The sequence below is a fragment of the Vigna radiata genome, chromosome 5 (genome assembly GCF_000741045.1).
Source record: "Vigna radiata var. radiata cultivar VC1973A chromosome 5, Vradiata_ver6, whole genome shotgun sequence".
In the NCBI taxonomy this organism is placed as follows: domain Eukaryota; kingdom Viridiplantae; phylum Streptophyta; class Magnoliopsida; order Fabales; family Fabaceae; genus Vigna; species Vigna radiata.
In genome coordinates, this window is record NC_028355.1 from 19138866 (window position 1) to 19166072 (window position 27207).

General features: G+C 37.6%; 1 protein-coding gene across 4 annotated transcripts; it reads left to right on the forward strand.

The window, feature by feature from the left end:
- Positions 1–526: 526 nt before the first annotated feature.
- LOC106762149 (TBC1 domain family member 13) lies at positions 527–25941 on the forward strand. 4 transcript variants are annotated; one of them, XM_014645888.2, is made up of 9 exons: positions 528–919; positions 1011–1103; positions 1857–1961; positions 3909–4058; positions 5706–5804; positions 5903–6031; positions 6641–6820; positions 20411–20527; positions 25601–25941. In XM_014645888.2, the coding sequence occupies exons 1-9, from the start codon at positions 653–655 to the stop codon at positions 25760–25762; spliced, it is 1302 nt and encodes a 433-aa protein (XP_014501374.1). In that variant the 5' UTR covers positions 528–652; the 3' UTR covers positions 25763–25941. The 4 variants fall into 4 exon arrangements, with proteins under 4 accessions (XP_022636595.1, XP_014501374.1, XP_014501375.1 ...); XM_014645889.2 differs by having other exon boundaries at positions 5939–6031; XM_022780873.1 differs by having other exon boundaries at positions 5706–5775; positions 5949–6031.
- Positions 25942–27207: the final 1266 nt, after the last annotated feature.

A 27207-nucleotide genomic window follows, 5' to 3' on the forward strand; every position in this document is an offset into this window, starting at 1 on the left:
TAAATAATTTTATAATTGCAGAGTATCATTAAAAAAATTAAGAAATATATTGATCTATTAATTTAACTAAGAGCAATAATTAAGCATTTATTTTCTTTTTCTGTAAACTTATAAAACAAGATTATCAACATTTAATTTTAATATATGTTAAAAATGTCATTAGTTTTTCTTTGGGACTTAAAAGTACAGAAGTTATTTTGTCATAGTAGAATAAAAATATTAATTATTTTTACATTGTTTTTTATTTCATATTTTCTTTCACAATTTGATTCCACCTAAAATTTACTTATATTTTTTTATTTTAATAAAAAATAAATTTATGCAAGAGAGTTTGTCATTATTGATGACCCTACATATTTTGGGATGACAAATTCATTCTTAATTAAGACAATTAAAATAAACCCAAACTAATTTCATAGTTAATTTCGACCACGTATTTACTGACTAAATTATTTTTACAACTTATTACAATTTTATAATATTTGTTAAGATTTATGAAGTAGTTAAATTTAGTGATTAAATTAAGATTGAAAGTAAACAAAAGAGCATAATTGGAGACTTCATCCATGTGATCAATCTCCGGCTGCAATGCAATGCGCATGCTTGTTCATCTCCCAACATCATCATTGACAAACCCTAATCCCTTACCAAAATGGTGAAAAAGGTTCCCGATTGGCTTAACAGCTCTCTCTGGTCGTCATCGCAGTCATCCTCTCCCCCATCCGCCGCGGCCAGCCCCTTCCAACAGCCTTCGCGTCCTCTGCGCCCCGCCGCCGCCATCCCTTCCGAACCTCCTCCGCCTCCCGTCGTCCAAGATCCTCCACCGACGCAGATAATCGAAGATTCGCCAATCGAAGATCATGGCGACGTCTTTCCCTCAGCCTACGACGTCACTCGCCAGGCTCAATTGCTGGCCGAGGTTCGCTCGCTTTTGTAAAATGACAATGAACTTTCGTTGATTAGTGTGTTTAACTTGAGTATTAATTCTGTGATTTTTTGATTTGGTTCAGTTGTCGAAGAAGGTGGTGGATATGAGCGAGTTGCGGAGTCGCGCGTGTCAAGGTATTCCTGATGCTGCTGGGATACGGTCTACTGTATGGAAGGTTAGGTCTCTTTCCCATTCTATTTTATTATTTTTTTTTTTTAATTTTCTTCATTTTATTATTTTAGTTTGTTTTTTTCCCTCAAAAGTGGTTATTGTCCATGAACTAATACTGTAAAGAACTTTAGTTTATCAGCTAATGATAACTAATTTCAAACATGACCTTTAAAATAGTATTTATATAAATGGAGCAAGCTTGCCATATGTAATTTGCCATTGAACCATACATTCACTCCCTCACCATGAGAACTAATTTCAAACATGACCTTTAAAATAGTATTTACATAAATGGAGCAAGCTTACCATATGTAATTTGCCATTGGACACCCTTACCGAATCTTAGTTGAGAGAGTAGCAGTGCATTTTAATTAGTTATCTGTAGTGTCTTGTGTGTGATGAGATTGATACTTGTTAAATCTAGTTTAAGTGTTGGTTTGGTATGAGTAGGAGTGGAGTGAGACTTGGATTGTCTTTTAATTTAAGAGAAAAAGGAAAAAGATAAATAATGTAAAAATATTGAGATTTTTAGGTTAATTAGATTTGTTTAGGAAAAATGCAACGATGATTTCTCCACTAGGGATGTGCATTTTTAGTTAACTAAGGAAATATGCGACCTACTGATTCCCATTTCATTCCAACCAAATATGTCAAGTGTGCTAAAGAATAATGTTTTGGTTCGTGTGCTTTTTGTTAGTGTGAATTGGATGTGAGATTATAAAACATTGTTGTAATTTATGCTCGTCGACATGTACAGCTTTTGCTTGGATATCTTCCACCTGATCGAGGGCTTTGGTCATCTGAATTAGCAAAGAAGAGGTCCCAGTACAAGCAATTCAAAGAGGAAATTTTGATGAATCCTGTAAGTTAGTTTGTCAGGGGAGATTTGATGCCTTTATGTTATGATCTCTTTGATTTGCTTTAACTTTAACCTTGTTTTCTTTAGAATTGAGGGTTGAAGCTAAAAATATGACTTAGTTGTTGAACTAATGTTGTTGGACTAAGTAACTTTTCTTTGCATATTATCACATTTATTCTTTTGTCAAACTATGTTTTATAGAAGAGTGACAATTTTAAGGACTCTATTGTCATTGGTAAATTAGAGAGTGACATTGAATTGAAACTATATATTTTTTAATACAACGTGGATGCTTTATTTATTTTGAGAAAAACGAATTAATATACTAAATAGAGGGGATTTGATATCCCAATAAATATATTCTTAAGAAAGTGAAATTTAAGTCTAATTCAACCTCACAAAATTAGTTTGTAATGTGAAGCTTGCTACTACTTATATGCTATAATTTGGCTTAATATCTAATTGACGTGGGTTGTTTAACACACCTTCTCACATTGAGTATTGGACATCTTTGGAACAGAGGGAACTCGATAGCAGGTGGCAAGAGACCAAAAAACTTAATTAGGATAAGCTCTAAGTGATACTATTTTAAAAAGGTAAAATTTATGCCTAACTCAATCCTACAAAATTGACTTGTAAAGTGATATTTACACTCATTCATATACTATAAATTAATTGATGTGGGTTGTTTAACACCTTCTCACTAATTGATGTGGGTTGTTTAACACCTTCTCACGTCAAAGTATTGGACATCTCAAGTGTTGGACATGAGGGAACTAGATAGCGGGTGACATGAGACCCAAAAAACTTATTAAGATAAGCTCTGAGTGATACTATTTTGAAAAGGTATACTTTATGCCTAACTTAGTCCTACAAAGTTGACGTGTAAAGTGATGTTAGTACTAATTTATATACTATAAATTATTAACATCTTAAAAATGTGGGGTTTAAGCTTAATCAATCCTACAAAATTGGCTTGTAAAGTGAAGTTTGTATCCATTTCCATACTATAATTTGGCTTTATCTTGAGGATTAGACATCTCAAGTGTGGGACCAGGGGAACTTGATAATGGGTGACATGAGACCTAAGAAACTTGACTAGGATATAAACTCTTAATAACTCTTATACCAATTTAAAATAGTAGAATTTAAGCCTAATTCAATCTTAGAAAACTAACTCGTGGTTTTCATCTACTTTTATATTATATCTAATCCATGTGGTCTCTTTAACGTATATGATACCGATATAAATAAAAATGTTCTATATATATATATATATATATGCTTATAATATAGATATTCTTGATATATAGGATCTATTCCGTTTTTCTATAATTATAATACTCCTCATCAAGAAGCATACAAGTTTTAGGTCATCTGTTTACTAGAGTTGAAAAATCTAGTGGTGATGTCTTCTAACCTATGTTTTTCTCTGATGAAACGACGATTCGCCTCAATATGTTTGGCACTCTCATGTGACTAATGTGTAATGATTATGGACAATGTGTAATGCAGTTTTGAGAAATACTCTATATACTAAGCTAAACTTTAGGAAAGAGAGAGACATGAAATTGAAACTGTCTTTTTTAGATAACATGGATGCTTTATTTATGGCGAGGAAAAGAAATAACTACAATAAATAGGAGAGATTTGATATCGTCTAATAATAAATATATGATATGGGTATAAATAAAAACGTTCTTATAATGCATATAGAATAATCTAGATATTGTTGATGATATAGGATCTGCTCCTTGCTTCTATAATTATAACAGTCACATTAAATTTTTGAATTTTATTGTAACTTAATTGGTTCTCTCTTTGTTACATTGATAGGGTGCATTTGTGTCCAAGTGCCATTATTGCAGAAGTAGTGATTGATTGTTAGTGTATATTCTATTCTACTTGCTTTATCTATTTGGCTCTCTGAATGTTTTGGTGGCTAGCTAGTCAGAAATCACAAGGAAGATGTACAATCCCACAATTTGTGATACTGATGATGCTGACTGTGGAAGGGTGTTGCTCTCTAGATCAGAAATCACTCATGGGGAACATCCTTTGAGTCTTGGGAAAACCAGTGTATGGAATCAATTTTTCCAGGTATAATGCAAACTGCTATACTATTTACAATTTAAAGTGAAAATCATCGTATACCTCTTAGCTTAAAACTGTTGGTGGTGGTATTCTAGAAGTGTTGTGAAAGTATCAGAACACTTAAGGAATTGTATCATATGGTGGATTATACGTTAGTCAGAACTTTTGCTGAAAACTTGTTTTGTCAAGAAGTCTATCTTCCCTCTCAAAACAGCATTCACAAACAGAGTATTGGACAAAAACAGTATATTATTCTGATGAACAAGAATACACTGCACAGCACCCAACTCTCAAGGGAGCACAAAAAAACTCCCCCCATACAAGACCTCCCTGCCTTCTTATAAAGGCTCCCCAACCAACTAACCAACTAACAATTAATTCCTAAACTGTTTCCCTCTGCATCTATTATATCCTATCACCTTATATCCCATCAGAAGGAGATCACTTTTTGGGGTTGAATAGTTCTGTGTTTTCTCTTTCACATTTCAACATAACGCACATATATATTTTATAGATAGACAAGTGACTCTTAAACTATAAGAAGTTACATTTAGATCACGAGTCACAATGGTAGAGAGTCACAAAAAACTTGACTGTCATTAATGAAAATGCATGGCATAGTACTCTTGCAACAAACAAAAGCTATTTAAGTATTATGCATTTTGATATTGATGCAAATATTCCATCAATATTGTCTCATGATGCATTTGTGCTTGACACTTTTAGCTTTACATGCATGGGTGAAAAGTGAGAACTGAAACTATTCTTCATGAAGCTTCCTTTACAAGAGAAAGGTGGATTGATCACATTTGCCTGATCTGTAATGACAATCACATTGTCTATTGTGAGCTGCTTCTCTAAAGTTAACAGTATTACACTTATGGATGGCAAAAAGGGCCAAGGCCAGCGGGCCATCCTGCCAGCCTGGCCAAAAAAGGCGGGCCGAGACAATATTTTCACCCCTAGAGCCCAAACCAACCCGGCCCACCAAGCCTGGCAGCCCGACAATCCAGCTCTGCAAGTCAGTTGGGTCAACCTGCCAATCCTGCTTTATTAAAAAGAATTGGAATCTGTGCTGAGACACTTCATATTAACACAACCCAACAGGCCGGCTGAGGTTTGATAGCTCAACCAAAATCTGAAACCGTCCGAACGGCAGCCTGGGCATAGCCCTTTTAGCCTGGAATCAGCCTGACAACCTGTCATCAACTTGTTTTTTTGTAAAAAATAAAAAATTTCTGTCCGTTCCATGTAATATAGACTAAATGACAAAAAAAAGCAGGCCAACCCACTAGCTCAACAGCGGGCTGAGCTGGATTGTAAAGTTCAACGTTTTGAATTGGTAGGCTAGCCAAGCTTGGCTCATTTTTGGTGGGCCATTGTTGGACTGGACATAAACGGGATGGCTTGTTCCATTTTACCACCCCCTAATTACACTATGGTCTATTTGTTCCAACAATGACATGTCTTTGTGAAATTGTGTGAGCAGATTTGTTACCACACAACTAATGATCTTGCTTCTGTCAATATTGAATCATTAATGAACTACGGTTGCCCATTTACTGGTGCACAGTTATGAGTTTCATGCTAATGCATTATAATACTTTGTGCCAAGGCTGTTGTGAAGCAAATCTTGCACTTTGCATTTTACAGGATACAGAGATCATAGATCAAATTGACCGAGATGTAAAGCGCACTCATCCTGATATGCATTTTTTCTGTGGTGATTCCCAATTTGCTAAATCTAATCAGGTTTTAACTTTATTTGTCTTGAAATTCTTTCAAACTTGAAATTCAATTTTTTTTTTTTTTTGTGAACCCTTGTACTGTTTTTTGGGGGGCATTTTCAGGAGGCTTTGAAGAATGTATTAATTATTTTTGCGAAGTTAAACCCAGGTGTAAGATATGTGCAAGGGATGAATGAGTTATTGGCTCCTCTCTTCTACGTCTTCAAAAATGACCCAGATGAGGAAAATGCAGTGAGTATATATGAAAAAATCTTTTATTCTTCTAGTTTTTCATTATATGATCTGTCACAGAATTGCATTATCAAACCCTTCAATCTCGGTTATTGTGTGTTTGTAATCCACACACCGCCCTTGAAGGTGATGTAGTACATTCATCAAATTGTATTTGTGTTTTCAAAAGACGAATTGATATAAATTTCGTTTTTCTTTTTATTTTGTATATTTCATTTGAAGAATTGCTTATCCATGAAAGCCACATGTTTTTTCTTTCTTATTCTTTATCTGACTAAACACACTACGAAAATCTGAATGAAAAGAAGGGGCAGCTAGAATGGGGATAACTATGGCAAATCAAAATTCAGGTGTGACCAGTTTAGAAACGTTGCTAACTTAGAGGCACTAAGACATGAAATTTTATCAAATGTAATACAGCGCCCTGATTACATAAAAGAAATAGAAAGGATTCTTAATAATTAAATGACTGAGGGAATGCTGATTTTGGTGTAAACAATTTGCTTTCGTGGTAATAAGGTGGAGTACTGTTGTAGATTCATATTACCGTCATGATTTAATGTATTATTGATTAACTCTGCTCAAGAGTTCCCTATCAATAATTTGCAGGCCTTTGCTGAAGCAGACGCATTCTTCTGTTTTGTTGAGCTCTTGAGTGGTTTACGAGATAACTTTGTTCAACAACTTGACAATAGTGTTGTGGGAATCCGTTCAACCATTACAAGATTATCCCAGCTTTTGAGAGAACATGATGAAGAGCTGTGGCGTCATCTTGAGGTCACCTCCAAAGTAAGACAGTTTCTACTATATATTCTATCTTCTCACAAGTTCTCTTTTAGTTTAATTCTTGATACTATAATTAGCTTTAATAATTATTTATTTGTGCAGTGCATGATAGCAATATTATTACGCTAATATTAAATTTTTTAATAAGAATAAACAAGAAAATGTGGATCCTTTCTGCTCCCTTTAATGATATGACCTTCTTGACTTACATCATTGGCTGTAATTCCTATGCTAACTTTGTGTAGTCCTATGCTATGTTAGTAATTTTATTTTGGCTGGTATTATTGGTTTGTTTTCACTAGGGAAGTTTAAGATAGTGGTGCAATTATCACTGGATTTTACTGAATTGGGTAAAATTTTAAGAATATACTTACATGGGTAAGATGTATAAGAATGTGTACTTACATCATTGGCTGTAATTGGTTGTTGTGAGGTGATGTGTAGGCGATAGTGTGTTCATTGCACCATTGCTTGTATTGTGTAGTGTTATGCAACTGACTATTTATGTGGAACTCGTCTCCTTGAATCAAATGATTATGGTGATCATTTGTTGTTCATTTATCATGATACTGTGGTCAATATCTATTTATTTTTCTCATGTCTTCTTTGTGAAGACAATGTAAGTTTAATGGGTCATTTAGGAATAGATTGACAAAGGTCAAATTGTTCATAACTCGATCAGTTTGATAAAACCCTACAATATGAAACATATAACAAGAACAATTGCTTGACTTACAAGATCATTGTTAAAATTTCATGTGCGACATTATTTCTGTGATAAGGAGTCTACAAAACCTGAAATAAAAAAATGCAATTAGCTTACTTAAGTCTGAACATATGATAAAAAGAGCTGGAGAGATTGATTACCTCTTAGCTGATCTGTGTTATTTATAGAAGAAAATTACATCTAGAATACCAAGAGGTACAAGAAATGGCTACATCTAGGTAATTAATGCTAACAAGCAAAACAACCTTTTAGGAAAAATTACTTGGCCTATCTGATCAAGTTAAGTTATATTACCAAGATAAATTATTATAATACTCCTCTCAAGTTGGACTATATAGATTGTATGTGCCAAGTTTAGAACATACAAATTGAATCTTTGGTCCTCTTAGGGACTTTGTTAACACATCTACTAGTTGATTAGTAGATCTAACAAACATAGTACAAACTTCTTTGGACAACATCTTCTTGCGAATAAAATGATAGTCAAGCTCTATGTTTTTGGTCCTCTCCTATAATATAGGATTAAGGACGATGTGGAGAATTGCTTGATTATCACAATAATCTTCATTTGTTGGGTCTCATAGAATATTAATTCTTGAAGACATTGTATCACCCACACAAGTTCACAAGTGAGAAACACCATTGTGCTATATTCAACTTGAACACTAGGTTGGGCAACTACACTTTGTTTCTTTGATTTTCCAAGAAATATTGTTGCATCCAATGAAAATACAATACCTTGTAGTTGGGCATCTATCCATAGGAGATATTTCCCAATCAACATCACAATATCTAAAAAGTTGGGTATCCTTTTTATCTTTGTATAGTAGACCATGTCCTGGAGCGAGGTATCTTAAGATGTGAATGATACATTCCAATGATCAATACAAGGATTGTATAAACTAGTTGAATATACTGTATACTCCCTTGTGTTCAATACACACATAGGGTCCTTTATTTATAATAGAACAAATATGCGCTAAGCCCAAAATACAAGTAAGAAATAACAACAAACTAAATAAGAAAAAACAACAAACTAACTAATAAAGATAAAAGATAAAGATAATATATTTAACACTCCCCCTCAAGCTGGAGCATACAGATTGTATGTACCAAGCTTGGAACAAATAAACTCAATCCGAGGACCCCTTAGTGACTTAGTCAACACATCTGCAAGTTGATTGTTTGACCCAACAAACTCAGTACATACTTCTTTAGTCAACAACTTTCACGAACAAAATGAAAATCAATTTCGATATATTTAGTTCTCTCATGAAACACTGAATTTGATGCAATTTGGAGAGCAGCTTGATTATCACATTACATCTTCATAGTATGGATGCCACAGAAGTTAAGCTCTTGAAGAAATTGTTTCACCCATATGAGTTCACATGTGAGTGACGCCATCGCCCTATACTCGGCTTCAGCTGTTAATCGAGCTACTACATTTTGTTTCTTACTTTTCCATGGAATAATGTTTCTTCCCAGAAAAACACAATAGCCTGTAGTAGACCGTCTATCAATAGGCAAACTTACCCAATCTGCATCACAATACCCAGAGACCTGAGTGCTTCCTTTATTTTCATATAACAATCCTTGCTCGGGAGCCTTTTTGATATACCTTAGAATGCGAATGAGAGCATTCCAATGGTCAACACAAGGAGCCTGCATGAACTGACTAACCACTCCAACTGCAAAGGATAGATCTGGCCTTGTAATAGTGAGATAAATCAGTTTTCCAACCAGCATCCCATACCTCTCTGGATCAGAGAATAACTCGCCTTCTTCTGTCTTTAATTTTTGGTTTGGGTCCATGGGATTGTCTGCCGGTCTACAATCAATCATGCCTATTTCTTGTAATATATCAAAAGCATACTTCCTTTGGGATATTACAACTCCATCTTTTGATTGTGCTACTTCAATGCCTAAGAAGTATTTGAGACCTCCAAGATCCGTGGTTTGAACATGTCTATCCAAGTACTCTTTCAGTTGAGATATTCCAACATCATTTCCTGTAATGACAATATCATCAACATATACTATTAAGTAAACACATTTCCCAAGAGAAGAATGACGATAAAAAACCGAATGGTCTGCTTCACTGCCCTTTAGCCCAAATTTTTGAACAATAGAACTAAACTTTCCAAACCAAGCACGTGGTGATTGCTTGAGGCCATATAGAGACCTATGCAATTTGCATACCATACCAGACTTCCCCTAAACAACAAATCCAGGAGGTTGCTCCATATAAACATCTTCCTCAAGATCACCATGTAGGAAGGCATTCTTGATATCTAATTGATGAAGTGGCCAATGACGAATGGCTGCCATGGCAAAGAAGAGGCGAATAGTAGTCATCTTGGCTACAGGAGAGAAAGTATCACAATAATCAAGACCATAAATCTGAGTGTAACCCTTTGCAACAAGTCGGGCTTTGAGCCAATCAATTTTTCCATCAGGGCCGACTTTAACTGCATACACCCATCGACAACCAACCGCCTTTTTGCCTGGGGGAAGGGGCACCAACTTCCAAGTATTACTGTGGTCAAGAGCCTGCATTTCTGCAATCATAGCTTGTCGCCATCCAGGATGATCAAGTGATTCTTGTACGTTCTTGGGTATAGCTACAGAAGACATTGAGGATAAAAGAGAAAAATAGGAGGTTGACACTCGATGATAGCTAAGAAAATTATAAATAGGATGAGAGTTTCGAGTGGAACGAATACCTTTTCTGGGAGAAATAGGCCATGTTGAACCATTTGCACTAGGAGGCGTGGGAGAAGGTGACGAGGGAGAAGAATCTGAAGTAGGAGATTCACCATTGTCTTAGGGAGGTGGACTATCCATTGGAGCCCTGTGCGGAATGATCGCATTATGTGGAGAAACGGGTGCAGGAGGATTGGGATCAAGACTTGGAATGACAGAGACAGGTGCAGGAGGATTAGGATCAACACTTGGAATGACCGAAATAGGAAGGACTTGGTGAAGGATAGAAACATCCAGAACAGATGGAGAGAAGTAAGGAGTTTGTTCAAAGAATGTGACATTGGCAGACATGTAATACTTCTTAGTTTTAGGAGAGTAACACCGATATTGAACGATTTTTCATAAGATAAACCCAAGTACATCTTGAATATTCATCAATGAAGGTAACAAAATACCTAAAACCAAAAGAGAAGATACGACTAGGTCCCCATATATCAGAATGGATAATGGAAAAACTAGAATTACATATTGATTGAGACTTTTTAGGAAAGGAAGATCTAACATGTTTTCCTAGTTGACATGACTCATTCTAAAGTCTGGAGACCACAATGTTCAGGACACATCTTTTTTAATTTGGACAAATGAGGATGACCAAGTCGATCATGTAGCACCTTAGGATTAGTAGCAGCAACACAAGACACCCTTGGACGAGATCCAAAATGGTATAATCTACCAGCTTCATATCCTTCTCCAATCTGTCTCCTCGACCCACGCTCCTGTATAACAAAAGATTTGTGATCAAAGGTTATTGAACAATTTAACATTTTAGTCAACTGGCTTAGGTAAATTAAATTAAAAGGACAAAAAGGACAAAGTTTAGATTTAGGGAGGGAAACAAGGAAACATGACCAACTCCCTTAGAGGAAGTTTTAGAACCATTTGCAAGGGTTATGAAATGAGGTTTTTCTCGAAAGAAAATAGATGAGAACAAAGAGGTATTATCAGAAATGTGATCAGAAGCACCTGAGTCAATTATCCATGAATTTTGACCTTCCATGGATTGAGAAACGTAGGCTGTTGATGTACTTGGAGATTGAGATGGTTGTGACAAGCTGTTAGACTTTAACCTTAGATACTCTTGATATTCATCCTAGTGAACTTAGTAGTGGAAATTTCACTCTTCGAATTCGAAGCGGAAGTTTCAGTCTTTGAAATATTGGCAGTTTTGGAAGGGAAACCATGTAAGTAGTAGCAAGTCTCTTGAGTGTGACCCATCCTTTTGCAATATGTGCATTGACGTCCCCGACCTCCTCGTCCTCCTCCTCTAGTGCCATGTCCTCCTCTTCCTCGTGTGACAACCATGACAGATGGCTCCACTAGTTGATATGCTTCCTAAGTTTGAGATACGGGACACGCAGAAGGCGAGTGGTCAATGTTTCCATGAAGGGGACCTCATGACTGGTTAGAAGTTGATCTCTAAGATGATCATAATCGGGATGCAGGGCACGAAGAATCAACACCATGTAAAATTTGTCTAGTTTCTTCTTGATATCCTCTAATGGATCCGCTTCCAAAAACATCATGAGTTCTTCGACAGCAGATTGGGCTTCAGCCATGAAAGACACCATATCATGGTTTGTCATTTTAGGAGTTGCAAGCTTGTTTGTGGTGTCATAGAGACGTTGAATTCGTTGGCATAGATGCTTTGAGCTTTCTTCCAAAAGGAGTGACAAGTTTTGAAAACCCTCAGAGATATAAGAAGTCTGGGTTCCACTGATTGCCATAATAGGGCACACAACTGGAAATCTGCTTGTTTCCACTGATCAACTTTTTCGACAGGCACATGGCTTCCATCTCGCTCAAGGTGATCATAATGCCCTTGGCCAAGGAACCACATTTCAATAGCAGCAGACCATGATAGATAATTTTATCCATTTAGCTTCTTAGAGGTAATTGATGGACTTCTGGAGAAAGAAAGAGTATTGTTAGACGCCATCTTTGAAGAAGATGAAGTGCACCAACGAGGAACAAGAAAACCCTAAGGGTTAGATGAATGAAACTGTGATGGTCGACGATGGTGAATGCCAGTGACCGTGGATAGCCGGCGACGGCGGACGGCCGGCGATGGTGGCCGGAGACGGTGCTGGTGGCGGTGGTCGGAGACGGTGCTGGCGACGGTGGCCAGAAGGTGGCAGCCGACAACAAGACAAAAACCAGAGCGGGATCGACCCATTCTGATAGCAAGTTGAATATAGTGAATACTCCCTTGTGTTCAATACACATAGGGTCCTTTATTTATAATAAACAAATATGGGCTAAGCCCAAAATACAAGTAAGAAATAACAACAAACTAAATAAGAAATAACAACAAACTAACTAATAAAGATAAAAGATAAAGATAATATATTTAACATTATAAACTAACTAACAATACCTATTGCAAAAGGATAAACCAAGCCTAGTATTAGTGGGAAATTACAATCCCATTCTTTGATTGATCTACTTCAATGCCTAGAAAGTCTATAAGACATCCAAGGTCTTTGGTATGAAAGTGATTGTCTAAGTGTTCTTTTAGTTGTGAGATTCTAGCAATATCATTCCTTGTAATAACTATGTCATCAATATACACAATTAAGTAAACACATTTTTCAGGTGAGGTATGATAATTAAAAATTAAATGACCTTATTGCGTTTCATTCTTAAAGTTTGAATAATGTGATTGGATTTTCGAAACCAAGCATGAGGAGATTGCTCAAGACTATAGAGACACCGATGTAACTTACAAGTCAAGCCAACACCACCAAGTAACAAATCTAGGAGGTTGTCCCATGTAAATGTCCTCTTCTAGATCACCATGAAGGAAATAATTTTTGATATCTAATTGATGGAGAGGCCAATGAGGTATACTTGACATGGCAAAGAGGCGCACAATAGTCATTTTTCCCATGGGAGAAAAAGTATCACCATAATAAAGGCCATATATCAAAGTATATCCTTTGGCCACCAATCTAGCTTTGTGGTTACCAAATTTACCATTTGGCCCAACTTCAATGGCTTAAACCCAACAACTAACAACCTTCTGTATGGGTGGAAGATTAACTAAATTCCATGTACCATTATGTTTGAGAGTATGCATTTCAACAATCATGGCTTGTTGCCATCCAAAATGATGAAATGCATCTTTCACACTTTTAGAATAGTAATGAAAGATACAAAGGATATCAAACAAAATAGGAAGAGAACAAAATTTGATAGCATAGGAAATTGTAAATAGGATGAGGATTGCATGTAGACTGAGTACCTTTTTGAATGGGAATAGGCCAATTGCAATAATCATTAGCATAGTTTGGAATGACAATGGTGAAGGAGTTGATGAAAAGGAATCACCATGTGGTATTGGACTAATCATGAGTCTGGATGGTAGAAGTTGGAACAATGTTAGAAATAGGATACACAAAGGTGACACTTGTAGGTATGTAATATTTTTTAGTGTTAGAAGAATAACTTTGATACGTTTTTTGGAAACAAGAATATTCTAGGACACATTTGATAACATGGCTGATAGTTTGTACAAACCTAAAGATACATCATGTACAAAACACACATCCAAAGACTGGAGGAGAAATGTTAAACAAAGGTTTATTTGTAAGCATAGTGGAATATGGAACTTATTGTCCAAAGAAGATGACATTCTATTAATAAGATAATAGGAAGTAAGAATGGCATCACCCGATTGATTGATGGATAGGTACATTGGGACTAGGGATCAAGGTACAAGTAGTTTCAATTAAGTATCTATTCTTTCTCTTTTATATCATTTTCCAAGGTGTATGAGGACAAGGACTAGTGTAAAATGCCATGTGAATTTAAAAGAGTGGAAAAGCAAGAAAAAAAATATTCTTTGGCATTTTCAGTCCTTGTGATCTTGATCATTAGCCACATTGTTTTTTACTTTCATCAAGAAAAGACAAATTTTCGAAAGTTCATATAAATCTTTCATTAAGTAAACTTAACCACAACAAGAATGGTAACTCAACTCATAAGAGTTATCGACTCGTAAGAGTTATAAGTTAAAAGAAAATTATATTCATAAACAAACATTATATTCATAAATTGGTGTATTATTAAAAATAGTACATAAATAATAAAAATAATTCATACAAAATAATAATAATAATAATGATAATAATTTTAAATACTAGAATACTAAAATTTAATACATAAGTCCTCTATGAAGAGAACCAATAAGCGGGGATGCCATCTTTTTCTTTCAGAACTCGAGCTACCAGCAAAACAACCATGGCAACCTGTTAGGGATTTGGGTATGAATTCCTAACTAGCTCTCACTCTTTCTTACTCTTCAACAAACAAGAACGGGAATAGAATGAAAAAGTATGTTTTGTATTCACAACAGGAATTCAAGAATACACTGTAAGTAGGAGCTTAACCTCCTCCACCTGGTGCTAAGACCGGTTTTCAAACTCAAAAGTCATTAACTCCCTCACTGAAACAATTAAAGGTCCTTATAAAGGCCCTTTCCCGCCCCCACTTAACTGTTTACAATTTAAGTGTTTTGTTTCCCCTTTCTCCTTTCATAAACTCTCCACATCCTAACATCACTCCCCCCTTGAAGATTAACCTTGTTCCTAAGGTTAAAGTCAGGAAATTGTTCCTGCATCACTATTCGATCTTCCAATGTAGCATTCTCTACTCCTTCATTCTTCCACTCAATCAACACATGCTCCCGTGGGGCCCCTTCTTGTTGCTGTATCCGTGTATCAATCACCCTGCTTGGCCAACAAGTAGGTCCACTGACCTGTAATTCAGCTAGTACTCTTTCTCCACTTGCTTCGTACCATGGCCAATTTTAATTGGGATGCATGGAACACGGGGTGGATTCTAGCATTTTCTGGCAATTGTAGTTTAAACACCACCTCGCCTATCTTCTGAGTTACCTTAAAGGGCCCATAATACCGAGCTGTCAACTTTGGGTGTAATCCCATCTGCATGGAAGCCTGTCAGTGTGGTCTAACTTTTAAATACACCAAATCGTCCATCTTGATTGACACTGGTCTCCTCTTACGGTTTGCTTGCTTCACCATCATGTCTTGTGCCCTTGATAAATGGAAAGGGAGCTGCTGTAGCGCTTCATCCCTCGTCTGCAACTCTTGTGCTACAGCCTCCACCATGGTCTCTCCTGGGATGAATCGGGTCAGCGTTGGTGGTGCTCTGCCATAAACCACTTCAAATGGCATGCACTTGGCCGATCCTTGGTAGCTGGTGTTATACCAGTACTCGGCCCAGGGAAGGATGGAAAACCAGCTCTTTGGCTGCTCAGAATAGAAGCAACGTAAATACCCTTAAAGAATGCGATTAAGTACCTCAGTCTGTCCATCGGTCTCGAGGTGGTAGGCGGTGCTCATTTAGAGGTGGGTTCCCTGCATCTTCAACATCTCTTTCCAAAATAAGTTGAGGAACAAGGGGTCACGATCGCTTACTATCGTTTTGGGAATTCAATGCAGCTTTACTACCTCCTTCACAAATGTTTCTGCTACGGTCCTCGTAGTGTAAGGGTGCTCTAGAGGGAGGAAATGCCCATACTTGCTTAATCGGTCCACCACCATGAGTATGGCGTCATGCCCTCTTGACTTCGGAAGTCTCACAATAAAGTCCATGCTGATATCCTCCCAAATTTTTTCAGGAATTGGCAATGGCTGTAGGAGATCTTGGGGTGAAGCTACGAGATACTTGTTTTGCTGACATACTAGGCACCTGCCCACATACTCTGTCACGCTCCTTTTCATTCCAATCCAGAATAGCGATTGAGCTATCCTTTTGTATGTTCGATAAACACCGAAATGTCCTCCTGTTAGGGTAGTATGAAATTCGGCTAACAGTTTTGGAACCCACTCCGATTTGGCTACTATGACTAATCACCCTTTGTAGTGCAAACGTCCGTGCTCCATTGTGTAAGCAGGGTGTTTATTCGGATCTGTTTCAATGTTCTCTTTTATCTTCTTCAATTCTTCGTCTTCCTCCACCTCCTTGATTACATCTTGGAAATCTCTCCAATAGGGTTGCACTACCCCCATCAGCTCAGCTTCTACCTCCTTTCCTCCGGTGTCACCTTCATCTAGATCTCCCCCTTCTCTATGGGATAACGCATCCGCAACCCTGTTCGAGGCCCTCGTTTTGTAGGCTATGTCGAAATCATAGCCCAGTAGTTTTGCTATCCAATGTTGCTGGGCCTGCGTCGTCACCCTTTGCTCCAACAAGAATCGTAAACTCTTTTGATCCGTTTACACCACGAACTTCCGCCCCAGCAGATAGGGTCGCCAGTGTTGTATTTCCATCGCCACCACCCGATAACATCCTGCTATTGTAAGCAATCGGTCTTTTTCCCTGTGATAGCACCGCCCCAATGCCTCCACCGGACGCGTTACACTCCACCGAGAACGACTTCGTAAAATCCGGCAACGCCAGCACTGGCGCCGTCATCACGGCTTTCTTCATTCTCTCCATTGCTTCCCTGGCAGCCTCGGTCCACACAAAGTTCCCCTTTTTCAACATGTGTGTAAGGGGCTTTGCTATTTTTCCGTAATCTTTAACGAACCTCCGGTAATACCTTGTCAAACCCAAAAACCCCCTCAATGCTTTCAGCATTATGGGTTCTCCCCAAGCAGCGTCCACCTCCACCTTTTCTTTATCCATTTTGACACCTTCTGCCGTGATGACATGACCCAAGTACCGGATCGACCTTCGTCCGAACTCACTCTTCTTTTTGTTGACCACCCAGCTCTGCTGCTGCAGTCGGTCCAACACTTTTTTCACATGCTCCAGGTGTTCCACCCACGTGGTGCTGTAGATGAGAATGTCGTCGAAAAAGACAAGCACATACTTTCACAAACATGGCGTGAATAGATCATTCATGGCATTTTGGAAGGTGGCGGGAGCATTGGTGAGGCCGAATGACATTACCAGAAATTCGTAATGCCCCGAATGTGTTCGAAACGCCGTTTTTTGCACATCTGCTTTGCCCATCTTGATCTGGTGGTAACCAGCCTTGAGGTCCACCTTCGAGGAGTAACGCGCGCCTTGGAGCTCGTCCAACAGCTCTTCAATGACTGGAATCGGAAATTTGTTGGGGACGGTGTGTTCAACGCCCGATAGTCTATGCAAAACCTTCAACTCCCGTCTTTTTTCTTAACGAGGATGACAGGGCTTGAATATGGACTTCTGCTCGGCCTTATAACTCCCGCATGTAACATTTCCGACACCTGTGGTTCAATTTTTATCTTCATGACGTGTGGGTAGCGGTAGGGCCGCACGTTTACTGGCTCTGTGCCCTCTTTCAAGACAATTTGATGCTCCTCCTTTCTATTAGGTGGCAAACCCTGTGGTTCTCGAAATACCCCTGCATAACCAATAATTCCCTCCAACTCCTCCTTCTGTTCCTTTGTAATCTCTTCCTCCTCATCCAATTCACTCTCCTCACTCCAGATCAAAGCCCACACTTGGCTAGACCACCCTCCGTTCCAATGTCAAGTCACCCCTGACGACCACCCTTTTCCCTGCATGTTTGAATGCCATGGTCGACTCCTAATATCATATCCACCCCTCCTAGCTCGAAAAGGTAAAATCTCTCCTCGATCTCCACTCCCCCATATCGACTTTCACCTTCGGACAACATCCTCTGGTCCCCTTCTTATGGCTGTCTCGCAAACTCACTTGGTAGGGACGGGTGTCCTTCATCTCAAGCTTTAACTCTTCCACCAACCTCTTATGAAATTGTGACTGGCACACTGTCGACCAGTATCGGAACGTTTCTTCCCTTGATTTTGCCCTGCAACTTCAGCGTCTTGGGTTGGGTCAACCCTCCGGCCGAGAACGCGGAAAGCTCCATGAATGGAGTCGCCGTTTCAGCATCGGTCCCCTCTGCATCGTCTACCTCATCTTCTGCCAGCAACACAACCTGCAAACTCTTCTCCGGGCACTGTGACCAGGGCTGAAATTCCCACCACAACGGAAACACCTTCCTTCCTCACGGTGTTTTAAGAATTTTGGGTAAGGCAGGTTGCGAATGTTCCGTCCCCGGTTGTCTCCTATGCCAAAACTGCCACCTCTCACCGGCCCATTTCTTGCCGCTCCATCTTGTTTTACCGACCCCAACTTTGCGTTGGAGCGACCCTCCCCGGCATGCCCCTCTGCGAATTAGTTCTTGCCACCACTACTCTGTCGCTGGTGGTTCGTCCCCCTAAAGGTGGGTTCTTGGCCCCTGTCCACCCCAACAATCCTAGGCCACGAAGAGCCTCCTCAACGTCGCACGCGATCCTTATCGATGTCATTAGATCACGTGGGTCATAGGGCCTCATCTGGCACCTCATCTCCTTGCGTAGTCCCGCCAAGAAGTAACCCAACAACTGGTTATCGGAAAACTCCTTCGTCTGACTGGCTAATGCTTCAAACTCCTTCACGTACTCCTCTACAATGGACGTTTGTCTGATCGCTGCCATTCTTTAAAAAATCCCTCCTCGGTGATGACTCTCGAAACGGATCAACAACGCCTCCTTGAGGCCCTCCCAGGTGCGGTTACTCGCCTTATCCTAACAAAACTAGAACCAATATCCGACACTCCCCTCCATGGTAATATGTGCCAGTTCCACCTTCTCCTCCTCTACTACCCGTTGAATTTCGAAAAATTTCTCCGCTCTACTGATCCAATTCTAGGGGTCGGGTCCCTCGAAGATGGGTAATTCCACCTTTCGTCTCCAATTAGGTAGGTTCCCTGATCGCTCCCCTTCATCATCTCCGTCCCCATTTTTCACGCGCTGGTTTCTGCCATCATGGTTTACAGACGCTTGGCTCCCATCGGATCTTTCCTCTGTTTTCTTGTTGTGCACCCCATCAACTTTATCAATTCTTGGATGTCCTTGTGCATTGCTATCGATTCTTGACGATTTGCGGTTGTCTCCGCCTTCAATCCGTCTACCGCCAATTTAAGATGTTCCATTTTTCCTTCAACCACTTGCACTCTTCCCTCCATTGCTCTCGTTCTCCTCCGCACAGGATCCGGCAGGTCGGACCACTTTGTTAGGGATTCGGGTATGAATTCCTAACTAGTTCTCACTCTCCTCCACCTGGTGCTAAGACTGGTTTACAAACTCAAAAGTCATTAACTCCCTCACCGAAACAATTAAAGGTTCTTCTAAAGGCCCTTTCCCGCCGCCACTTAACTGTTTACAGTTTAGTGTTTCGTTTCCCCTTTCTCCTTTCATAAACTCTCCACATCCTAACACAACCAGATCAAAAAAAGGAATCCTAAAAGGAAGAGAGGTGGAAAGCAAAATAAAAAGTAGAGAAACAAAGGCTAAGCATAGTTGACTGCTAGTGTTGATGACTACGAGGGCTGCTAGGTTGGCGACTACGAGCACTGGCAACTGTAAGGGCGGTGAGCACCAACGACTACGAAGGCAAGTAGCTTTGAAGACTGTGAGGGTGGCACCCTGTATGTGAATGTAACCCTTGTAGGCAAAGGTAAGAGCGTTGGGCTTTTCATGGGTTGGATCAACCATAGGACCAAAAGGATCGATAGGGTCCATGATTCACTCTGTTTATGATTCGCCCTATGCGTCAACTCACTTGATGGTCCAAACTCGCAGGATATTACGAGTTTGAGATCTTACTTACCATTTTAACAACATTGGTTTGCACAATTGTTCCCAAATGACAAAGCAAAAGATTTAAGCAAAAAATCTTCAATTTTTTTACTTTTTTAAAAACTATTAAATTATAAAAAATGTAATTTCTTAACTAATTGGCACTGTGTAAAAGAGAAAAACATTCCCAAAGGAAATAATATAAATAATATTAAATAAAAGAAATAATTTTGTGCTCCATTTTTTTTACAAAAACAAATGCATACGTATACTCAAATTTAACATTTTATTAAAAAAACAAACGATTAGATAAAAATACAAGTTGAAGTTGAAAATACAATTTAAATAATATATTGTTTTATGTTTCACTCTTTTCTTGTTTCTCAACTAGTTAAGTGATAGTGCATTTCACTCATAATACCGTTTTGTATGCATACTTGTTGATGATTCAACCACGAATGTTCTTTTAATAGAAATGGCTCACTTTATAGTTCTGGGTGTCAGGTCAATCCTCAATTCTATGCATTTAGATGGATTACTCTCCTCCTGACTCAGGAATTCAATTTTGCTGACAGCCTTCACATTTGGGACACTCTTTTAAGTGATCCTGATGGTCCTCAGGTACATTTCATATTTAATTTTGTACCGTTATCAACTGGAATTTAGAATTATGGTCCACTGCCTCTTATTTGACAACAATGACAAGACAGGTGAGGTTGCATTTGATTTCGTCAAGTTACTTTTTATAAAAATAAGTATATAAAACTATTTTTAAATGACAAATAAGGAGGAAAAAGTTTTCTCTGCATAAGTAAAGATCAATGCGATATTCGGATGGGAAGAGAAGAGAGAAATAGAGGGCGAGGAAGTAGGTGGGTGAGAAGAAAAGGAAAAAACTGGTGAGAAATTAAGAGGAAAAAAATTGTTTGGGTGAATAGAAATAACAAATATAAAATGGTTTAAATGTTTTTAGTTATTCAAATTGTGGTCATCCATTCTTTTGGTTATCCAATTAAAATTTTTTATGAAGTCCTTAGATTTTGCAAAAAATGTTATTTTAGTCTTTAGATTAAATGACATTAATAATGTGACAAATGATGATCTAATAAGCATTTGTCACGTGGATTTAATTTTATAGCATTTGTCACGTGGATTTAATTTTGTAGCATTTGTCATGTGGATTTAATTTAGTAACATCATGGTTTGTTGAATATTTATTAAAGATTTAAATATGTTTAGTCTTCCAAATCGGTACTGTTTCATTCGTCCCCTCCTTCATCGGAAAGATTTGTCCTCAAATTGAGGTTTTGTCTCATCATCTGTCCCATTTTGCTGAAGACACAAGATCACAAACATTAAAAGTTAGATTAACTCCATAGTCATAAGACAGATCTAAACTATAAGCATTATCATTGATTCTTTTGAGGGATTGGGTAGGACCATCTCCTCGGGGTTGAGTTTGGATTTCTTGTCGTTAGGTAATCTCTTTTTGAAGGTGAAGAAGCCAAACCTAATCCCCTTCCTCAAAGATAATTGTTTTTTTCCCCTTATAGTTGTATTTTTATATCTCTTAGTTTTGCGTTGAATTTGATTTTTAACCTTCTCACGTTGTTTCTTTATAAACTCAATCCTTGATATCCCTTTCTTATGGATAAATTCTTTGATATCAAACAGAGGTATTAAGTCCATCGTGGCACCATCATAGGTCTGGCTAGAACTTCTTGTCTCTGTTTAGTCTGTTAATTGTGAATTGATGAAATACAAAAATCAAAATCTTTTTCGTAAAAGAGAGAACTTTCAAAAGTTTCTTGAATTGCAAGAGAAAAGATAATTTAAGTGCAGAGGAAAATAGTTGATTACGTTAAAAGTAAAGTCGACTTGAAATGTAAAAATGCAGGGATAGAATCAACACAAACATGTTCTCAAGTAAATATAAACATGAAAGTAATGAACATGTAACACATATCAATACATGTATTATTAATAATGTGTTGTCATCATAAAAAACCAGAAACACTGTAAGATTGTAAGGTTTAGCTAAACCAGTACTCCCTTTATCAACAATCTCAACACAATTCAATACTCATATTCAAGCCGAAAATTACAATGGTAGAGGCCTTTATTTCTAGGCCAAGCTAACCTAGAGTGGTCTCCAAAAGGAGAGCCAAATTTGAATTCAAACTCTAGAAAAATGGAGCCAAAAGAGAGCATGCTTCTTTTGTGACTTGCGAAGGAAGTCCAACTTTCCAAACATGGGGACGGAAATGGAGAGCTTTAATCCTAGCTTGCTCTCTATTAGAAATATTATATTTAGTTTATATTTATCTCTTATCTTTAGTTAGTTAGTTTATATTTCTTATTTAGTTTGTTTATATTTCTTATTTGTATTTTGGGCTTAGCCATATTTCTTCTATTATAAATATTCAACACATAGGGAGATTTCTTCTAATCTTCTTTCTATTTCATATGGTATCAGAGCAAGGTTCTCTGATTCTTTAGCCGTTGTCTTCGCCGTCTGTCGGCGGCCGAGCGCCATGGTTGCCGGCCACCGGCAGACGGCAGCCCCTACTAAAAGTCTTTCAACCTATGTCATTCTACTTTAGCCAAGAAAGGCCACTGCCGCCACCGCCGCCGGAGCTTCCACCTCGCCGGAACCTCGCCGGAGCATCGCCGGAGTCGTTGTCGGAGCCGCCACTGGAGTTCCAGAATTGACCGGCGACCACTCCATCCGAATCTTCCTCTCGTATCTGCGTTCTGGTGTATGCCTCCACGAATGGGTTCTAATTCCCTTTTCTCGTGCTGCACCGATTGGACCTTCTTGTCATCCGCTGCTTGTGCCGCCACTACAATTAGTCACTGTTGTCACAATTTGTTGCTAGTCTTACTTCTACTGCTTCCGCTATCTTATCTTTTCTGAAAGGTTTTCAAGGACAGTTAGTGGTTAACACCAAGAAATTTCAACACTAAAATTATGGGTTGAAACAATTTCACCAACCCTTTGTCAAATCTGTCAAATTTGTTTTTGGGTGCTTTGATGAATAAGAGCTCATTATGATCTTCCACTTTCATGGTCTATCATTGGCACGTCGTCATTTCCGCCGTTCGTCGTGAGGGGAGTATGAACCAGGTTTTAGGCTTTCAGACTCCACTAGTCAATGATGACAGTCCTTGCAGTTTTATCGCTTTTAGCCACTACAGGCCCCATCAGTGAGTGATGACATTCCCTGTAGTTTTGTCGCTTTTAGCCACTACAGGCCCCGTCAGTCAGTGATGGCAATCCCTGTAGTTTTGATGCAAGCCCCATCCTTACTTGATGGCAATCCAGTCCCTGGAGTTTGTCATTGTTCTCCTTTGTCAAAGTCGTCCCACTTGAAGTTTCATGGTGCTATTTGAAGTTTCATAGTGCTGTTAGTTGTTCGTCGACATGTGATTGCGCATCTGTTTGCCACACACTCTTGAAGACAGATCATATATTTCAAATTGAGTTTATTTATTCCAAGCTTGGTCCATACAATCTGTATGCTCCAGCTTGAAGGGGAGTGTTAGAAATATTATATTTAGTTTATATTTATCTCTTATCTTTAGTTAGTTAGTTTATATTTCTTATTTAGATTTGGGCTTAACTCATATTTCTTCTATTATAAATAAAGGACCCTATTGTGTATATTCAACACAAGGGAGATTTCTCCTAATCTTCTTTCTATTTCATACTCTCCATGATAGCGCATCCTAGGGTAGAAACCCTAATTTAGGCGCCTCTTTTCAAGACCCAAATCAAGCCCATCTCTTTTTAGGCCCAAACTATACAAGGCCCTAACCCAAGACATGGCCCAAATACAAGGTCCAAATAAAATCATATACTACTTGACCCATTATAGAAGGCCTAAAATATCCTATTATAATATTAATAAATAAAGTTGGCCCAAAAGATAAGAGCTTGGGCACACTCAACAGAGACTAGGACCACTCTTCTTGTATATACTGGCCATGGTTAGGGCGTTTGCCATCATGTTATCTCTTTCCCTTTGCACGGTTTTCTTGACAAGACAATCGTTGTCTGTAATGCTAAAATGGTTAAATCAAATTACTATGATGAAGAGTACCAAGAATATTTGAGAATGAAATCTAATAGTTTGGCACAATTATATGTAAATCACAGTTTCTCAACAACTTCCATCTCACAATCCACGGAAGGTCAAAGTGTGTAGATACTTGACTCGTGCTTTTGACCACATGGCTATAATAATACCTCCTTGTTCTCATCCCTTCCATTTCCAAAATATCCTGATTTCATAACCTTAGGCAATGGCTCTAAAATCTCCTCTAAGGAGTTGGTCAAGTTTCACTTTTTCCTTCCTTAAATAAAAAATCGGTTCTTTTTGCTCCTTTGATTCCAAATCCATTGTTATACATGAACGTTATACAAGGTGATTCAGGATATGAATCTAGAGGTTTGTACTATTATGGAACTAGTCCACATGTGGCTTGTTTTGCTTCTCCATTTGTTAATCTTTCACATGATCGTATGGGACATCCATAGTTGTCAAAATATAAAAAAAAATATTGTCTATGAACATAGTAGTGTTCAGACATTAAAATGGTAGTCATGCTAGTTAGGTAAACATGTTATATCTTTTTTCCCAAAAAGATTTGAATCAAGGTGTAATTCGGTGTTTTCTATTATTCATTCTGAAATTTAGGAACCAAGTTGTGTCTCATCTTTTGGCTTTAGGTATTTTGTTAATTTTGTTGATGAATATTCTAGGTGCACATGGATGGCTTTGGGCTATTGCCAATCTTTACATAATTTTTGAATGAAATAAAAAATCAATTTAGATTAGTAATTAAAAATTTACATAGTGACAATGCCAAAGAGTAATTCTCTAATTTTTCTAGAATTTTATGTTCACATGGAAGTTTACATCAATCTACTTTTTCTCACTCTTCTTAACAAAATGGTATTGTAGAGAGAAAAAATAGGCACTTGATTGAGACTGCTCGTACCTTATTGCTTGGTGCCAATTATGGTTCATCATTGGGAAGATGCTATCTAACTACTTGTTTTCTTATTATATTAATAGAATGCTATCCTCTTCTCTCAACAATAGGCTTACTTATTCCATTATTTATCCAAATGATAATCTTTTTCACATTCTTCCATGTGTTTAATTGTGTATGTTTTGCTCATGATTTATTTCTAGGATTGGATAAACTCTCTACTTTTGCTATTACATGTGTCTTCTTAGGATATTCTTTGCTACAAAAGGGGTGTCGTTGTTACTTTCTTGAAACCAAGAAGTATTACATGTCTTCTAATGTCATCTTGTTTGAGCAAACTCCTTTCTTCTCATCTTCAGTCCTCCCTATACCTTAGTATGGTATTCCTTGTTCTCTTGACCTTATTTAAACTCCTGAACCATCTTTGGTTCCATTATCGGGACGAGTGACTAGTTCCATGAGAAGGGTCCATTAAGCCCTTTAGAAATAAATTTCTCTATTTTAAATCTCAAGTTGGTATCAGAGCAGTTCATCCTGCTCTGGTTTCTGTCCTGTGTTTTCCACCAGCATTGTCATTGTTGTTCGCATCTGTCCGGTTATCTCAAGTAGTTTATAGTTTGAGTAAAAAGAAAAAAGTATGTTATCATAGTTCTTTTATGAAGTTTAAACTCATGGAAATTAACACATGCTATGCAGGAGACTCTTCTTCGGGTATGTTGTGCAATGCTTGTTCTCGTTCGCAAGCGCCTCCTTGCCGGTGATTTCACTTCAAATCTTAAGTTACTGCAAAATTATCCTACCACAAACATTAGTCATTTGCTCTATGTTGCCAACAAGTTTCGTGTACAGTCAGTCTAATGTTTCTCTCCCATTATCCTTCGCTTTTTGCTTTTGTTCTCTTTCGAATTGAATGATTATAAATGGCTTTTAAATGTGAGCTTCAGTGCAGTGCTGTTTATTTATTTTTAGTTCTAATTTGTACGTAATTTTTGTGTGGATGGTAGAATTTGAGTTTGGTTAAATACGCTTTGCATGAATTGTTTTTTGTTTTTTTTTTCGCTTTAACTTTTAACGGTTTCCTTCGACATGCGAGCTTGGTGACATTTACTTTTGCCCACTCTTGTAATGAACACATTCCTAAGGCATTAGGCGAAAAAACCTTGTAAGTTGAAGTTATCATTGTATTATACAGTTTTTAAATTTGAATACACAAATAAGCAGTATGTTAAAGTGGAAATTTATCAGTATGGCTTATCTGTATGTAAAGTGGAAGTCAGCTCTGGCTTTGTTCTAAGTCAGGTCATGAAGTCATTTTGACTCCTTTTGAAAACAAACGGCGAAATTTATTAATTTGAAGCGATAATTTAAAATTTGTATAATGATTGATGTGGAAATTAATATATGTTTTATTAAATTATATTTCATTACTTTTATTATATTATTAGTACTTTCTAACTAAAGTATTTATTTATTTATAGATCATAAACCGAACTCATGGTTTTAATTATAAGTGTTTTGTTACAACTAATTCTTGAATTTAATAGGAACAAATAATATTAAAAATAAAGCATGCATCGAGAAAATCGTTGGACTATGATTATCAAACTTGACTTGCGAATTAATTCGTTAATTGGGATGAGTTTATGTTCTTAGATCTAACTTTCAAGTTAACTTATAAGTGACTTGTTTTTCAAGTAAAATCGATAGAATTGGTTATGTAATTGGTTACGGTTAAGCGAGCTTGAAAGGGAAAAAATAAAGAAAATTAAGGTTGTTTTGGGAGAAAACATGATTTAATTAGGGTTTTTATGTTAAGTTTGTTCTTCGTTTTGTTGTGTTTCACCATTGTCTATTGTGCCCTTGTGTTTCTCTATCTTGTTATCGTGCTTGCCATCGTGCCTCTTTCGCACTTGTCATCGTGCTTCGTGTGTGCTCGCCATCGTGCCTCATGCTTCCTGTGCATAGGTCTCACCTTCGTGGTTGCATTTGTTATTGTGGTGTAAGTGAATTTTTTTTTTATAGAAAGTGATTTTTTTTAAGCAGTAAAGTAAAGCCTCCTGTCACTATTTTTAATATGTATTGTTGCATTTTTTTTTTATATATAGTGACAACTTAGAGCATTATGTCTAGAAATGCCCTAAATTTAATGGATACTAATCTAAGTACATCTTCATTGATTAAAAGTAAAAGTAAAAATGCTGTGAGAAATCGGTTTGATATTGGATGAAAACATGAATTTTATATTACTGGTAATAGAAGATTTAAATATCCTCTTGCTGGAACAAGAGAGGATTCTAAATCTC

Excerpts from the sequence above, each read along its gene's own strand:
- LOC106762149 (XM_014645888.2), top strand. The coding sequence starts at position 653 with ATGGTGAAAAAGGTTCCCGATTGGCTTAACAGCTCTCTCTGGTCGTCA. Across the intron at positions 920-1,010 it reads AGGCTCAATTGCTGGCCGAG|TTGTCGAAGAAGGTGGTGGA; the intron begins GTTCGCTCGCTT and ends GATTTGGTTCAG. Across the intron at positions 5,805-5,902 it reads AATTTGCTAAATCTAATCAG|GAGGCTTTGAAGAATGTATT; the intron begins GTTTTAACTTTA and ends GGGCATTTTCAG.